General features: G+C 39.7%; 1 protein-coding gene across 2 annotated transcripts in view; it reads left to right on the top strand.

Annotated features, from left to right (window-relative positions):
- KIF13A (kinesin family member 13A) overlaps positions 1 to 15,369 on the top strand; it is a 180,121-nt gene that overhangs the window by 118,641 nt on the left and 46,111 nt on the right. For both annotated transcript variants that reach the window (XM_087820628.1, XM_087820627.1), the window contains exons 10-16: positions 5,965 to 6,076; positions 6,453 to 6,665; positions 9,056 to 9,166; positions 10,659 to 10,793; positions 12,990 to 13,120; positions 14,520 to 14,606; positions 14,702 to 14,868. In XM_087820628.1, coding sequence (XP_087676754.1) covers positions 5,965 to 6,076; positions 6,453 to 6,665; positions 9,056 to 9,166; positions 10,659 to 10,793; positions 12,990 to 13,120; positions 14,520 to 14,606; positions 14,702 to 14,868 — 956 coding nt within the window. The remainder of the gene's footprint in view (positions 1 to 5,964; positions 6,077 to 6,452; positions 6,666 to 9,055; positions 9,167 to 10,658; positions 10,794 to 12,989; positions 13,121 to 14,519; positions 14,607 to 14,701; positions 14,869 to 15,369) is intronic.

Below are 15,369 nucleotides of genomic sequence, written 5' to 3' on the forward strand. Positions count from 1 at the left end.
CTCAGCAATGGCCAGTCCTTAAATGCAAACACTGTTCATCTAATGAGAATCTTTCCCAGTCTCATTTCCATTTCAGTTACTGTGGTTAATAATAAAGTATATACCCACACCTCCAAAACTGAGTTCTAGTGAATTTGTTCTAGAGGTACTAGTATGTGATGCTCCTAGGATTCTGTTATATAATTTGGAATAATGTAACTTATAAGCTTAATGTTTCTAATGTTTCATGTGACTCAGCCCTCCTTTTCTTGGACGTCCCATGTCCCATATTCATTTCCTCTTGGAAACCTCACTTAAATGGGTATTGACTGAATGAACTTGTACCTGGCGGGGGGGGGGGGGGGGGGTGGATGACTTGCTTCTGTTCATTGTTCAAGGGCAGGCAGGGGTCCCTGTTAATTTACCACTTGTACATTGCAGGGTCCAGGTATGTGGGGGGGTAGTTTTTGAATAAACATCTTTACATTTAACATGAGAGACCCATAAAGGACAGAGCAAAAATATGCCCCTTGGCGTACAGTAGCCACATCTTTGGGGGCATGTGTATTTTTACCTCAGTGTTTCTCAAAGCATTTTTGTGAAATACTAGTTCCTCGGGTAGCTTTGGGAAGAAAAGGATCCCTAGACAAGTAATTTTGAGAAAGACTACTTGTAAAACTGTCCTTTGGACGTTCACCGTGCTAAAAGCTCTGACAAGTCCTGCAGTAATGAATCCCATATAACTTTAACTTATTCCCTGAACTTATTTGATTATAAAATTCTAGGTATAACATATACTAAAAACCTCCAGAACAAATTTTCAAAAGAACTTGTTTTTGGAAACGTTCGTATATATTTTATTATTACACCACGGCAGTTGAGATGGAAAGGAGATTGGGAGTGATACTCATTAGATGAACATTATTTCAATTTAATGATTTGCATCAGCCACCAGAAAAGGGTGGTGAGTGGAAGTGAGGCTGAGGCTATAGGTATAAGGGTTTTCCTTCTTGTCAGCGATGGTACTGTCTTTTCCCCACATTTTGCCATTTCTCCTTTACTTTTAAGAGTGGAGTCTTAACCAGGGAAAAGTACTAAACTCAGATCCACTAACTTCATCATCTTTCAACGAATTCTTTAAAAGCCAGGAACTGCATTCTGCTGTAAGCAACAGAAACCAGCTACCGTGACAGCCAGAGTGTGTGTTTATTTTTCTCACTTAACAAACATTCAGGAGCTGGAACAGAACCTTAGAAATGCTGCCAGGCACACAGCTCTGCTAACCTCGTGTGTGTCCGTGTCGTCCTCATAGCCTCAGGATGGCTCTGTATCCGTATCAGTGTTGCAGACCAGGAGGGGAAGGCAGAGAGTAAAGGACCGCTGGCTTCTGTCGGCTGGATCCTGCACCGTCAGGAGTACTGTAGCTCCCTTGGAGGACCTCCCAGTAACGTCTCCCTACATCTCATTGGCCAGAACTGTGTTTCATGGCTTCCTCGAGCTGCAAAGGACTCTGGAAAGTGGAGTTTTTAGCCTGGCACATACTTCCCAATAAAATTAGGGTTCTGTTAAGAAGAAGAAGGGGGGAAATGAATATTGGGCCAATGCCCACAGAGCATACCAGTGATGACTGTGTTCGTCCCTTTTAGAAAGAGGTGCATGTTCTGTTCTTCAGTGTGTTATAGACTCAGTTTTACTCCACAAATACTGAGTGCCTTCTGTAAGCCAGACACAGTAATTGATGAAGGAATATGTATGGCAATAGAACAATCAGTGCCTCGTGGTGATCACAATCTAAGTAGAAAGAGAGATAGGTATAGCTATACCTTGTTTTAGTGCGCTTCTCTTTATTACACTTCACAGATGTTGTGTTTTTTACAAATTGAAGGCAAGACTCTGCAGCAGCAAAAGATTATGATTCACTTTATTGCAATACTTGCCCTATTGCTGTGGTCTGAAACTGAACTCACAATATCTCTTATGCCTGTATACAGCTAACTCTAAAAAAATTGAATAAATACTGCAGTTATGATCTTAGAAGAAGATCTTTGGGAAAATAGGTAAAATAATATACTTGAAATCCATCCTAGAGAGTACAGATAACTCACATCACATCGTATCTACTCCTAAGGGCAGGAATCTGGTAGTTAGAAAGCTATATAGGTTAGAGGAATGTGCAGGAAAGCAAGAAAAAAAAAGTTGAATTATGACTTTTTTTTCATGGGTTGTATTTATTGGAGCAGCTTTTATATTGTTTTTGACCCTCCCAAGTTTTACTTATTTCTTTTTTTTATTGCAAGTAGTCCATTTTTGTTATAGATAGGTAGATTTTTGAAAATTTCAATCTTAAAGCATGGCTCTCTGTTTATAAATGTTGTCCTCTAGCCTAACTCTTCTTTCCCCTCCAGTCAGCCCCTCCCCATGCTACTCCCCACCCCAGCCCAAGAACTTGTGCCAAGAGATTTAAAAATTAGGAGCATCCTTGCTATTGTCACCTCCAATAAGCCTGGTAGAATTAGAAAGATTCCTAGAATAACTTTTTCAGCCCCAAAAATTGGCAATAGCCCCACCCTGTTCTGGACACCTGTGAGGCATAAAAGCTGCCCATTTGCCTCCATCGTGAAAAGACAGTACTGGCAGGATCCATAATTAGTGATTCTATTACATTTTTAAGCTCCCTGGAATAAAGTTCTTATTAGAATATGTAAGCCTATTGTTCACCTTTTACACATGGAACTTTCAAACAGCTTTTAGGATTCCAGGAGCCCCTGGATCCTTGCTTCTGGGTGGAACCTTAGAGGGAGGAATGGTGTGGACCCCTTGTCACTGGGCCCCTTGTCACTCACCCTGTAATTCATTTCTGTTTGTTCCAAGGGGACCCTAGTAGGTTTAGGTAAAGTTCATGTTTTGAATGTGTGCACACTATTAGGTAAAGGGCATGGCTTCCACTAATGATGATAACCTTCTCCAACTAGGTAAGTCATAGAGCAAAGTGCAATAACTGGAGTTGTGTAATTCCCACCCAGCGTCACCCTCTGCTCCTGAGGCTTACATGCTGCACTGGGCTTGGACACACCGCACAGTGGAATTGATGCCATTGTGCCATTTCCCTGTTTCTCAGAGCACTCATTTGGTTTTATATTTTTTTGTGTAGGAGTGACAGAAAGTTTCTCTTTTTACTCCCTACATCGTCAAATGAGGAAATACAAGTTTTGCCACAAGACAAAGTAAAACTTAGTCTCAGTGGTGAAAAATCCATGATGACCCCCAAACGGTTTCATATGAAGGGCCATTGCGAACCTTAAAGTTGCTAATACTGACCTTTCAATCACTGAGCTCTTTATAGTTTGTAAGAATGAAAGCAATTTCTGTCTTGTCGGGGGTATTAAAAATCAGGAATAGTTCAGAGAATTGTTTTCAACGAAAAAATTTTACTTCAGTAGTTACAAAATGTAAAAAATGCCCTATGTTCTATATTGTATGTTAAAGCAGAATGTGTTTTTGCCTTATATTGAACTACTTTTCTCTATTTCTTAATATCACATGCAATTTCCTTCTTAAAGTTCTTTGGGAGGATGATAGAACTTGCAGGATTTTTCTTTAATTAAAAAAAAAAGGTTAAGGCTGCATTGAAAAGTAATTCACATACTGAGTAGTTTGCTATTTTAAAGTGTACAGTTCAGTAGCTTTAATATATTCAAAGTTGTATAGCCATCACCACAGTTTATTTTAAAACATTTTCATCACCCCCCAAAAGAAACCTCATGTCCATTGGCCCTATCCCTAGCCCTAAGTGACTACTACCTCTGTCTCTGGATTTGCCTATTCTGGATATTTCATATAAGTGGAATCGAATAATATGTGGCTGTATTATTTTCGTAGTGTTTTTATAACAGATTACCACAAATTGGGTTGCAAAATTTATTTCCTTATAGTTCTGGAAGCCAGACGTCCAAAATCAAGGGATCAACCGACGGGGTTTGTTCCTTCTGGGGGCTCAGAGGGAAAGGTATTTTGTGCCTCTCTTCTAGCTTCTAGTGGTCACTGGCATTCCTTGGCTTGTAGATACATCACTACAATCTGTTTCCGTCTTCACCTGCTGTTCTCCATGTGTGCCTTCACATGGCCTTCTTATAAGGACACCTGTAATTGGTTTAGAACCCTCCCTAATCCAGTACAATTTCATCTGCAAGGACCCTATTTCCAAATAAAGTCACATTCTGAGGTTCTAGTGGGCATGAATTTGATGGGGTAGGGGTGCTACTCAACCCAGGACAGTGGCCTTTTGTGTTTGGCTTCTTTCACTTAGCATAATTTTTCAAGGTTCATTCATGTAGCATGTATCAGAACTTCATTCCTCTTTTATAGCCAGTAATTCCATTGTATGGACATACCACATCTTACTCACCCCTTCATCTTCTGATGGACATTTGGGTTTGTTCCACATTTTGGTTATTATGAATATGCTGCTATGAAAATTCATGTACAAGTGTTTGTGTTGACGTATGTTTTCATTTCTCTTGGGTTGGACTTTTGTTAACCTTTACATCTGTCAATTATGTTTTTATTTATGTCACTTTGAGGTAGTGGCTATTAGTTATTAAAATTTTGTTCTTTTTCTGCCTCTGGAAACTGCTTTGCATTTCAGTGACTTTTCAGTAAGTCACCTTTGGGGAATTATGTTTTGTGGGAAACAGGCTTTCTTTCCTTTGAATTCAATTTCAAGCCTGTTGTCGACATTCGAAAGAAAGATATCTAGTTTTTCACTTGCTATCCTCTGGTCACTGGCTGATTTGTGCCTTGCCTTGTTTTTATAATAAGTATTAACATCTGATTTTTAAAACTATTTTGAAAGCATTTTCTCTTTGAGATATCATGTAACCTTCCTTGCAATCCTGAGGGAGATCTGAGGCTCTCTTTTCTGGCTGCTAAACTTGGGATCCAGTTGAATTCCTTTTAGAAGAGCAATTGGAACGTAACTGAGACAAAAGAGGATGTCCCTCTTTCCTCAGTACCACAAATCTGTTGTTTCTAGGCGCTCTTATCTCCAGGGGCAAAGAACATGTATCAACCACCAAGGAGAACTCAGTAGCCTAGACCAGTGGTCCTCGAACTCTAGCCCACATCAGAATCACCTGGAGGGCTTGCTGAAGTGCAGATCACTGGGTCCCATGATAGGTTTCTGATTCAGTAGACCTGGGGAGTGGCCTGAAAATGCATTCCTAACCAGGTCCCCACTGATGCTGATGCTGCTGGTCCCAGCATCACATTTTGAGAATCATAGGCCTAGACAACTAAAGTTATCATTTTGGGTATCCTTCAGCCAGGCCTTCTTCAAATTTAATGTTCATATGTGTCACCTGGAGATACCTTTAACTGGTCTTGATTCAGTAGGCCTGGGAGGCTTCAGATACTGTGTTTCTAGCCAGCTCTCAGGTGATGCCAGTGCTGCTTTGAGTAGCAGGGGTTTGGAAGAGTAGCCATATGCTGTCCTCTGCTTGGGTAGTTCTTTGTTTTTGTAAATTAATAACTCAAAATGAAATAAACTTGCCAGCTTTAAGTATATGAACAGTATATATCTTATAACGGGTAGTGGAAGGCGGCTCTGCAAGTCACATGGTTGTCCTGGGAAACAAAATCAGAGGCCAGCAGGGCCCAAATTAGACCCAAAGAGTAATTGGCTCAGACTTGTGGCATAATATTTGGAGTAAATTAAAGTTTTCCAGTGTGATCTTTTACATGTATGTTTATAGGCTCTGAAATGAATTAACTAGAACAGATTCTTATCAGAATTCTAAACTCATTCTTATAAATTAATGGAGTTACTTTTTGTTTTTCTTTTTCTCAGCTGCTTTACTAATTAATGTAGACTTGATTGTATCAACTTCAGGGCTTTATTTTGCATATTTTATACTTATTACCTAGAGGGATTATTGAAAACAAAATAAACATCCCATAAAACTAATTTTTAAATTATTCTCTTGGCAGATCACTGACAACGTTGGGGTTGGTTATCTCATCGCTGGCCGACCAGGCAGCTGGCAAGGGTAAAAACAAATTTGTGCCTTATCGAGATTCAGTCCTCACTTGGCTGCTTAAGGTAATTCAGCGTTCCAGTGTTCTCTCCCAACTAAAAATTGGCTGTGTCAGAGGTGGCGGCTGAAAGGTGTGTGCAAGGCGACATATTCATTGGGCCCCTGACAATACAGTACTGTCATCCCAGTCCCTAGGAACACAGAATGAAAACTCACTTCTCTTGCTGTTTATTTCATGATTATGCTACTTGATGGACATTACTCATTGTTGTGAATATCGAGAAACCGCATTTCATCTTGTCATAAGACTATTTGTTAAATACACACCCATTTCCACGTAGCGTTTTCTTCACGGAGAACAGTACCGTACATGCTTTCATCATATGTGCCGTGTGTGAAACGGGCCTCGTTTCCTGAGATGCCGTTTGAAATATTTTGCAGGACAATTTGGGAGGTAACAGCCAGACCTCTATGATAGCCACCATTAGCCCAGCAGCAGACAACTATGAGGAGACCCTGTCCACTCTGCGGTACGCAGATCGCGCCAAAAGGATCGTGAACCATGCCGTTGTGAATGAGGATCCCAACGCGAAGGTCATCCGGGAACTGCGGGAGGAAGTCGAGAAACTGAGAGAGCAGCTCTCGCAGGCCGAGGTAACGCACAGCATAGGGAGTGTTGTCGGTAATATCATGATAACTGTGTGTGGTGGCCGGTGGGTACCGGGCTTGTGGTGGTGATCGCTGCCTGAGGCATGTGAGTGTCTGATCACTATGTTGTACACCTGAAACGAGTATAATATTGTAAGTCAGCTATAATTTAAAAAAATAAAACAAAAAGTCAGCCTGGCACTCCCCGTTTCTGAAGTTTCTGGCTTGTGCTACGTGAGTGGTAAGGACATGCTTGCTTGCGGTTCTAGATCGTCTCCATGTGGCTCAACATTACAGTGTTGATTGGCGTCTTCTGCATGCTAAGCATCCTGAAGACAACATGAGTGATACAAGACTTCTGTCCTAGGAACTTACAGTCGAGGGAGAGTTGCTGCTGCTACCTAATTGTTTGCTGCAGTAAATCAGTTGAGAGCACAGATCTCTTCCAGTGTAAAATCCTAGGAACCCCAACTGTGATGGGTTTTTTTAACTAACACTGTATACTGTATTCCAAAGGGCTCTGCAGTTTTCAGAGAAGTTAGTTGTGTATCAGCTCCCCCTTACGTCATGAAAGATAGTGCGATCAAGGATAATAAAATGTTAGGAATAATTCAGAAAAAAAAAAAAAAAAAAATATATATATATATATATAAAATTAGCTCCTGGGAGGAAACAAAAGCAATAATTTTGCATTGCTGCCATCTTTCCTTGGCTTTACTCAGACTTTAATAATCACATACTCTTCCAAATAGCTGTTCCTCTTGGCAGGTTACTGGGTGAGGCACTGTCCCATTTGAAATAGGTAACGTGCCTGAGGTGGAGCCCAAGTTCCTTAGGTTAAGTCACATGTTTCCACACGCCAGGACTTGGGTGTGTACCTAAGGCCTCTGAGTTCACATCCCTTCACACCAACCTCTTCTGAGGGTTGGGGGAGTATTGAGGGTGGAGGAAAAAAAGTAATAGCCATTATTTATTGAGCACTTATGTACCAGGCACTATTTAAATACTTTTTATCTATTGGCTTATCTAATCACAAAAGTAAGTAGCAGGAGATAAAATAAACAGAAGGGAGTGAAGCCATAGATCTGAATACTCCATTAGTTGGTGATCCTGGCATTTTATTGTAATTTTTTGTTTACATGTCTTTCTCTTCTTTCAGGCTTTGAGCTCCTATAGTTCAAGAAGCTATATTTTCTTAAGCTTTTCACCCCTAACCCCTAGTACAACACTGATACTCGAAGGCACTTAGCACAATGCCTTGCATATCCTAAGTGCTCAGCAAATGTTGCTGTTTTTATTATCATTATAATCAGTCAGTGCACCAAGCATATATTTTTTTAATTGGTGCCAAGAAGGGTAGCAAACACCTGAAAAACCAAAATGCTGATAACCTTTGAAGAGAATCCTGATCCTGGAAGGAAAGGGTAATGTGTCTGGATTTGTTTGAAGGTGGATGATCTGCTTTTTTTCCTCTAGTCTCTGAATCTGCAGTTTCACTGTGACCATGTAATCTAGGCCTGGTGGGTAGAACAACACCTGGCCAAAGGAGAGAGGAGCCACTGCAGGTTCACCTAGAATGTTCACGTGTGTCCCCAGCACTAAATGCCCCTCTCAGACTCTATTATAAACACTGTGAGACTCAGGCATACTCAGCTAGCGTCCAGATCACCACCACTTCAGCTTCTGGGCCAGTTTCTACCAACTTTCTTGTTCATAGGTTTATACTCATGTTATCATAGGGTATCGAAGTATATTGTTGCAAATAAAGGCTTCCCAAGATTTACAAGCTGCATATATCTGTATTTAGACCCCTTAGTTATTCTCACTGAACAAACTCAGAGGAAAATTGCTGTTCTTTTAGCCAGATATCCGGCTTTCAAGTGAATAATAAATACACTAAGTTCATCCCATCAATAAGAAAAGTAGTTTAAAGGGCCCCGATTCCATTTTAAAATAAACGAGAAACATCTTCCCTTTTCCTGATAGGTTACTGTAACTGGAATACCTTTATTGGTGATGTGCCTGAATCTCTGTCTTATTGAAAAAGAAATCTGCTTAAGTAACCGTTTTCTTACTTTCTGTTTTGAAGATGAAATTTAGTCTCTTTTTAAGTCTTTAAATGTGAAATTTAAGTATGGTGGGTAAAATTACTCTGTAATGATTTGTATCAATTTAATTCAGAGCACTAGCATTTCTTTTTCAACTTTAAATAGTGGCAGTCATTTGCCTCTTACATTTCATTTGATTAATAGAGGTCTAAACCCCACCCTGACAGTGTGTGACTTAATTGCTTCCAACAGACTGTTGATAACTGCTTAAGAAGGACAATAAGTGATTGTCTTGTTATAATGGTGGAAAAAATTAAAAAATCAGATAGCTCTGGTTTCATTTTAAAGGCTATGAAGGCCCCTGAACTGAAAGAGAAGCTTGAAGAATCTGAAAAGCTGATAAAAGAATTAACAGTGACTTGGGAAGAGAAGCTGAGGAAAACAGAAGAAATTGCACAGGTAGCTTGATAATTTTAGGCCTTTTGTGATATTGTGATTCTTTTTCATGTGCTGTCTTTTCTGTATCGTCAGTCACTTGTCATCCTCAAAAAGTCTTTTGAGATCCTTCTTCTGCTGAAGTACAGACTGCAGAGATCAGTTAGGCACTGGCTTTGTGTCTTTTATCAACTACGGTTTGGTCCGTATATTTGCTAGAAGTGTTGGATAGCACTGACCTTGAACAGGGATGGTATAGGAAATATCTTTAATATTTCCTGCTTTTCACATTTAAACAGAAATCTGTTGTGATTTTAGATCACTTGGCATAACACTTGGCTACCTGATTGACAGAGAATTTGTAACATACAGAACATCATAGTTTGTTCAGTGTATATGATTCTTTGGGCTTGACAGAAAATGCTATCTGAACTTTACTTGAGATAAAATATAAACCAAGGACTAATTCTGCACGTGTGATTATGTGTCTGATGAATCTCAACACTATGCATTTCATAAACATTTTCAGTTCATTGACTACTTGGAAACATTAGACTATCCTAGTCAAGAAGCTTGAAAGCAGTAACTGAGACCTAGTCCAGCTGTTTGATTATATGTTTCTAGTAGATATTCTCCCTCTGTCTGTCTGTCTCTCTCACACACACAGACACATACACCTAACTTCTTATCCCTCTTACATTGGTTTATGTTTTTCCATAGCACTTAACCCCATTGGAATTACATATATTTACTCATGTTTTTTTATGGTCTATCTTCTTTCCCTAGAATATAAGTTTTCATGAAAGGGGCTTTTTCTGTTTGTTTGCTTTAGTATTTTCAGTCCCTAGTATATAAATGTCTTGAGTGAGTGAATGAATGAATGAATGAATGAATGAATGAATGAATGAGTGAATGAGTGAATGAATGGATAAATGAATTCAAGGCCCTCTGCAATAGGGACCCAACTTGCTCTTCCAGCCCCATCTCCCACTACTTTCCCACATTTAGTAGGGATTCTTGGCACCTGAAATCCTCCAGTATTCCCAGTCTTTAACTCTGCTTTCCTGTGCCCTTCCCCCAGAATACCCTGCCCTTATCTTGCTGCTCCCCCATTTCTTCCTGTTGAAATGTTTCTTATGCTTCAAGAACCACCTCTTCCTGGAGCCTTTCTGGTCTCTTACCCCATGGTGACCTCTCCCTCCTGCAAGGCCCACAGCACGTTCTTCCTCTCCAACAGCACAGGGCTCTCCTCTCTTGACCCCAGTTATATGATCTCCCTCTGCTAGATGTTAAGCCCCTTAAGGACAAAATGGTGTCTGGTTCACCCTTGTTGCCCCCAGAACACTTAACGCAAGATGTCACACATTTTAGGCTGTAAATAAACTGGATTGAGCTGAGTAGAATGTGTAATTTCATTGGCATTGTCCCCAGAAACAGTGACTTACACTTTCCGTGGATACATCTGGTGACTAGAACAACAAATAGAGTTCCCTGCTTTTGTCTGCTTTGTGCACAGGAAAGACAACGACAACTTGAAAGTATGGGGATTTCCCTGGAGACATCGGGTATCAAGGTGGGGGATGACAAGTGCTACTTAGTCAACCTGAATGCAGACCCTGCTCTCAATGAACTTCTGGTTTATTATTTAAAGGTAAGAGGGTATATAAATACATAGTGGCAATTCTGACTTATTATACAACTCACAATTGAGTCTGGGTACCCGTCCCCATGATTTTGCTTTTTGCATCCAGCTTAGCCCTCCTTAAGAGTAAGAAGATTCATAGGACAGTCAGGTCACTATTGAGAATGAAAACCAGCTATTTTGTATTGTCCTGAGACTGCAGTTGGGGCTGATTTCCTATGAGCATGAGCATCAGAGGGGCACAGGTGGGCAACCGTGGGTGTCAAAGTCATCCCTGGCTGTGGCGACAAGGATTCTGACAATATTCAGGTTCAGTCACAAAGATCCTGAGAAGCTCTGGAAAGTCTCAGTTATGCTTCTGGGTAATTCTAAGATCTCAAGATCAACATAGACTAAAACAAACTCTTGTGGTAGATTAGACGGCTAAGGTTCTTCCACATCTATTGCTTCTAGACATACATCCTCGGAAAATAACTTTTGGTCCCATAATTGCCCTTTTAGTGTGCAGATGGGATGGGGCCTTTTGAATTTGGCACTTTGGTCTCAGGGTATGCCACTGACCATGTTGGATAGCTTATTGCATCCATTCTCGAACCTTCACAACCCACTGACACTCTTTAAAAATGTGTCAAGGACTCCAAAGAACTTTTGTGTATCTGAGGTAGATCTATCTATATTTACTGTGTTAGGTACTAAAGCTGAAACCACTTAAAAATACAAACATGTACAAATATACAGTCCATTAATCTTCAAAGCCACATCTCACATCATGTAGACTCTGGAAAACACTGGGTACTTGTGATAAAATGAGAAGGCAAATAACATCTTAGTATTTTTATTAGAGTAGTTTTGACCTCATGAGCCACCTGAATGGTTCTTGGAGACCCCACAGGTAGAGACCCCACAGGTTCTCAGACCATACTTTTAGAAATGCTCGCATATTTTGTTAAGGGAAAAATAAAACACGTGTTTGAAATAGGGCACCCCCATTGACATAGGGCACTCAGCTGACCATGAGGCCATTTTTCATCATACACAAACAATTTCTGAGTTATGGTGGTGTGTAAACATATGTATTTAAATAATTGTCAAGGATTGAGGAGCTTGGGCTTGAAGGCAGCTTGTTTATACTGTCCACACACATTAATTTCTAAATAAAGGGAAATTACCCCTTCTGAAAGGTTAGATAGGCACCTTGTTAAGGATTCTGGTCTGCCTGGTGAATATACGAAGTGCAGTGGAGAATAAGCTGGAATTGAAGCAAGGAGCTCAGTCTTCTACCCTTTTTAGTCTTCTTTTTCCAGGTACGTAATATGGCACAAATAACACTCGGCTTGTTGAGAGTCCACTAACATTTAGGATCTGTTCATTCAGAAAATGATTAAGGGAAAAGGAGTTGTTTCTGAAATCTTAATTTTGAAAGACCAGGCCTTAATGCTTTCTCGGTGGGAGAGGAAGCATTGTCCTCATAATGGTTAAACGATTTTTAGAGCAAAAGAAAAGCAAAGGGGATGAGCAGAGGACTGGATCACCAGGAGCCATAGTCCATGTACATGTGAGGCTTCAGGTCCTTAACGTCACGCTGAACTGAACGCGGTACAACTCACAGGCTTCACTACTCTGTTAATATTAGTATTAGATACTCAACTATTTTTAGCATTTTAAAAATTATATATTTTAAAGTATAACTTTCCATGAAACTACTTTTAGTGGTTCTTGATTTATATAATTGTTTTCAAAGCTTTTTCGCTAGTAACTTGGGGGCTCCTTGAAAGAATACTGTTAAATAAATCAAACTGATATTTTTTTGTCCTGGTTTTGCAAAAAAAGAAAAAGAAAGAAACTGAGGCTCAGAGAGTGAAATGGCTGCCTGTGGTTACATACCTAGTAAGATGTCAAGTTAAAATTGGAACTCAAGGCATTCTACTGTCACATGTGATTTTCTTATATTTTAAAGCTGTCTCTAATCACTGTTGGTCAGGGTCCTCTTCCCCTTCCTGTTTTAAAATTTTTTAAAAATGTAGTGTGTTAAGGTAAGCTTTTGACTTAGAATGCTCCAGACATCATGCATCTCCTGTCTGATTCTTTGATTCATTTAATATTGTCATGCACGTGCTGTTGGGTTATTGAAATTAATTATGATAAATTTTTGTTAAGTTTCTTGTAAGTGTGGGGTTTTACTTTTCTTAATACTCTGTTCCCCAGGACCACACGAGGGTGGGAGCCGATACCTCTCAGGACATCCAGCTCTTTGGGATAGGAATTCAGCCTGAGCACTGTGAGATTGACATTGCATCCGATGGTGACATCACTCTTACCCCGAAAGAAAATGCAAGGTAAGAAAAGTAAATGGCACTGAACATATCTTGTGTACCTTATTTTCAGAAGGAGAAGACACCCCTTTCTCTTTGCTTTCATTATATCAAAGTTAAGACTATAGTGGGTCCTCAGGCATTGCTTTCCAGTTATAGAGAGCTCGATAGCAGCAGTGCCAGCACCAGCGTTGGGGCAGGCTGACTCTGCCTTGACTGGCTGAGCGGATTTTGGAGACCACACTTTGTTTACCTAAACTTCAATTTCCTCTTATGGTAAGTAAGGCTAATGATAGACTAAACATGTAAATCCCTTGGCTCAGTGCCTGACACATAATAAATATTGAATAAAATTAATTGTTTATCAGCTTAACCAGTGTGTAAAAAGCAGTTAGTCAGATAACTCCAAAGTCTTGAAAAATTACTAAACCGGGCTATAAAATGTAAAAATTTGAGAATTAACAGGGTAATATATTTACTTTTTAAATTTCTGTTAAGTGATGTTTTGAATTATTTAATAATCAGGTATAATATTTAAATAAAGTTCTCTAATGATATTTATTCATTAACACACAAATACTGTAATTCGGAACACTCATTTTTATGAGGAAAACATTGTACTCATTTCAAGTTATTCTATTAATATTGGCTATATAAATTTCTAAGTGATGTAAAACTGAGACTAATAATAATAGCATACCTGATGCATAAAATTTATAGATCTTGTATTATAGTGATATGATTATTAAAATACTTAATGTCAGATGATACTATTCCTTAATTTTACTTAACAGTAATTAACAGTAATTTCTTCCCAATCACTGTATATTCAGTCAGTATTCACATTTCCCCAGTTAATCTCATAAATGTTCTTTTTCAGTTGTTTTTTTTAAAATCAGGATCCAAATAAGAGTTAACCATTGTCATTGGTTATTGTGTCTCTTAGAGCTCGTTTAGCTCTGGATTCCTCTATCCTCCCTCCCCCCTTTTTCTTACATTTAATTTGTTGAAGATGCCTAGTTGTTGGTCCCAGAGTTTCCTATCGTTAGCATTTTGCTTATTGCACTCCATGGCATCATTTAGCAACTCCCACTGTCCTCTGTATTTCCTAAATTGGCATTTACATATAAAAGATTGATTAAATTCCACTCCAGTTTCTACAAGAATATTCCATAGGTGGTGGTTTCCGCTCCTACAGGCTGCACATCACATGGGGTTATCCCTTTGGGGGACATTGGCAGCCCTTAATCATCACTGCTTAGTTCACGTGTCCCAATAGTGATTATAATTCTCCTGTTCCTTCTTCAGGTATTAATAGAATATGTCTATTATGAGAAAGTCCCCCCAGTAATCTCTTTAGCTACTGGGGCTGGGTTTTGTGATCTTTACCATTCAGCTGACATTTCCCCTGGTGTTCCTCTAGGTCCTGTGTAAACGGTACCCTCGTGTGCAATACCACCCAGCTGTGGCACGGTGATAGAATCCTGTGGGGAAATAACCACTTTTTTAGGTAACGTCCGTGTGTTCGCTATATCCTCATATACATTTTTCTGGTATCTGAATGCGAAACAAGTTGATTTTCTCTCATGGCAAAAAACCCTACAGAATTAATTTACCTAAGAGGAAACGGCGAGACTGGTTGAAAGACTTTGAAAAAGAAACAGGCCCTCCAGAGCATGACCTGGATGCAGCCAGTGAAGCTTCTTCAGAACCAGACTATAACTATGAATTTGCACAGATGGAGGTCATCATGAAGACACTGAATAGTAACGGTAAGGCATCCTTCCGATTTCTTTGTCTCACAGCATTCACTGAGGGATGCGTATGTATAAAGTTAATGTGCCATTCTTAACATTCAGACACATCAAATTGCTAATTCCTTAAAAAGGCCGAAAGGAGGCTAATGAAAGTATTCCAGGGCCTGGTTGGCTCCCTCAGATGTAACCAGGAAGGGGGCGGAATCTTTTGAGACCCCTTGCTCCCAAGCCAGTTGTAACATTTCCATGCTCCTAGAGTACTGAGTGACTGAGGGAATTCCTTATCAAATTTCCCCTTGCGGAGCCTGTCATTTCTGAGTCCTTCAAAGCATGAAAATCACCAGGAGAGTATTAATCCAGGAATCTCAAATAGAATCTGATGGAGAGCGAAAAGTCAACATTTTACTGTAAACTCAGTTGGAAATTATACCCCCAGAGAGACTTATTTTAAAATGCCTGATAAAATAAAAGGCTTTATAAGGCTTTTTGCTTAACCTACACTCAGTCTGTCTCAGA

Source organism: Miniopterus natalensis, chromosome 9, assembly GCF_054644295.1.
Source record: "Miniopterus natalensis isolate mMinNat1 chromosome 9, mMinNat1.hap1, whole genome shotgun sequence".
Classification (NCBI taxonomy): Eukaryota; Metazoa; Chordata; class Mammalia; order Chiroptera; family Miniopteridae; genus Miniopterus; species Miniopterus natalensis.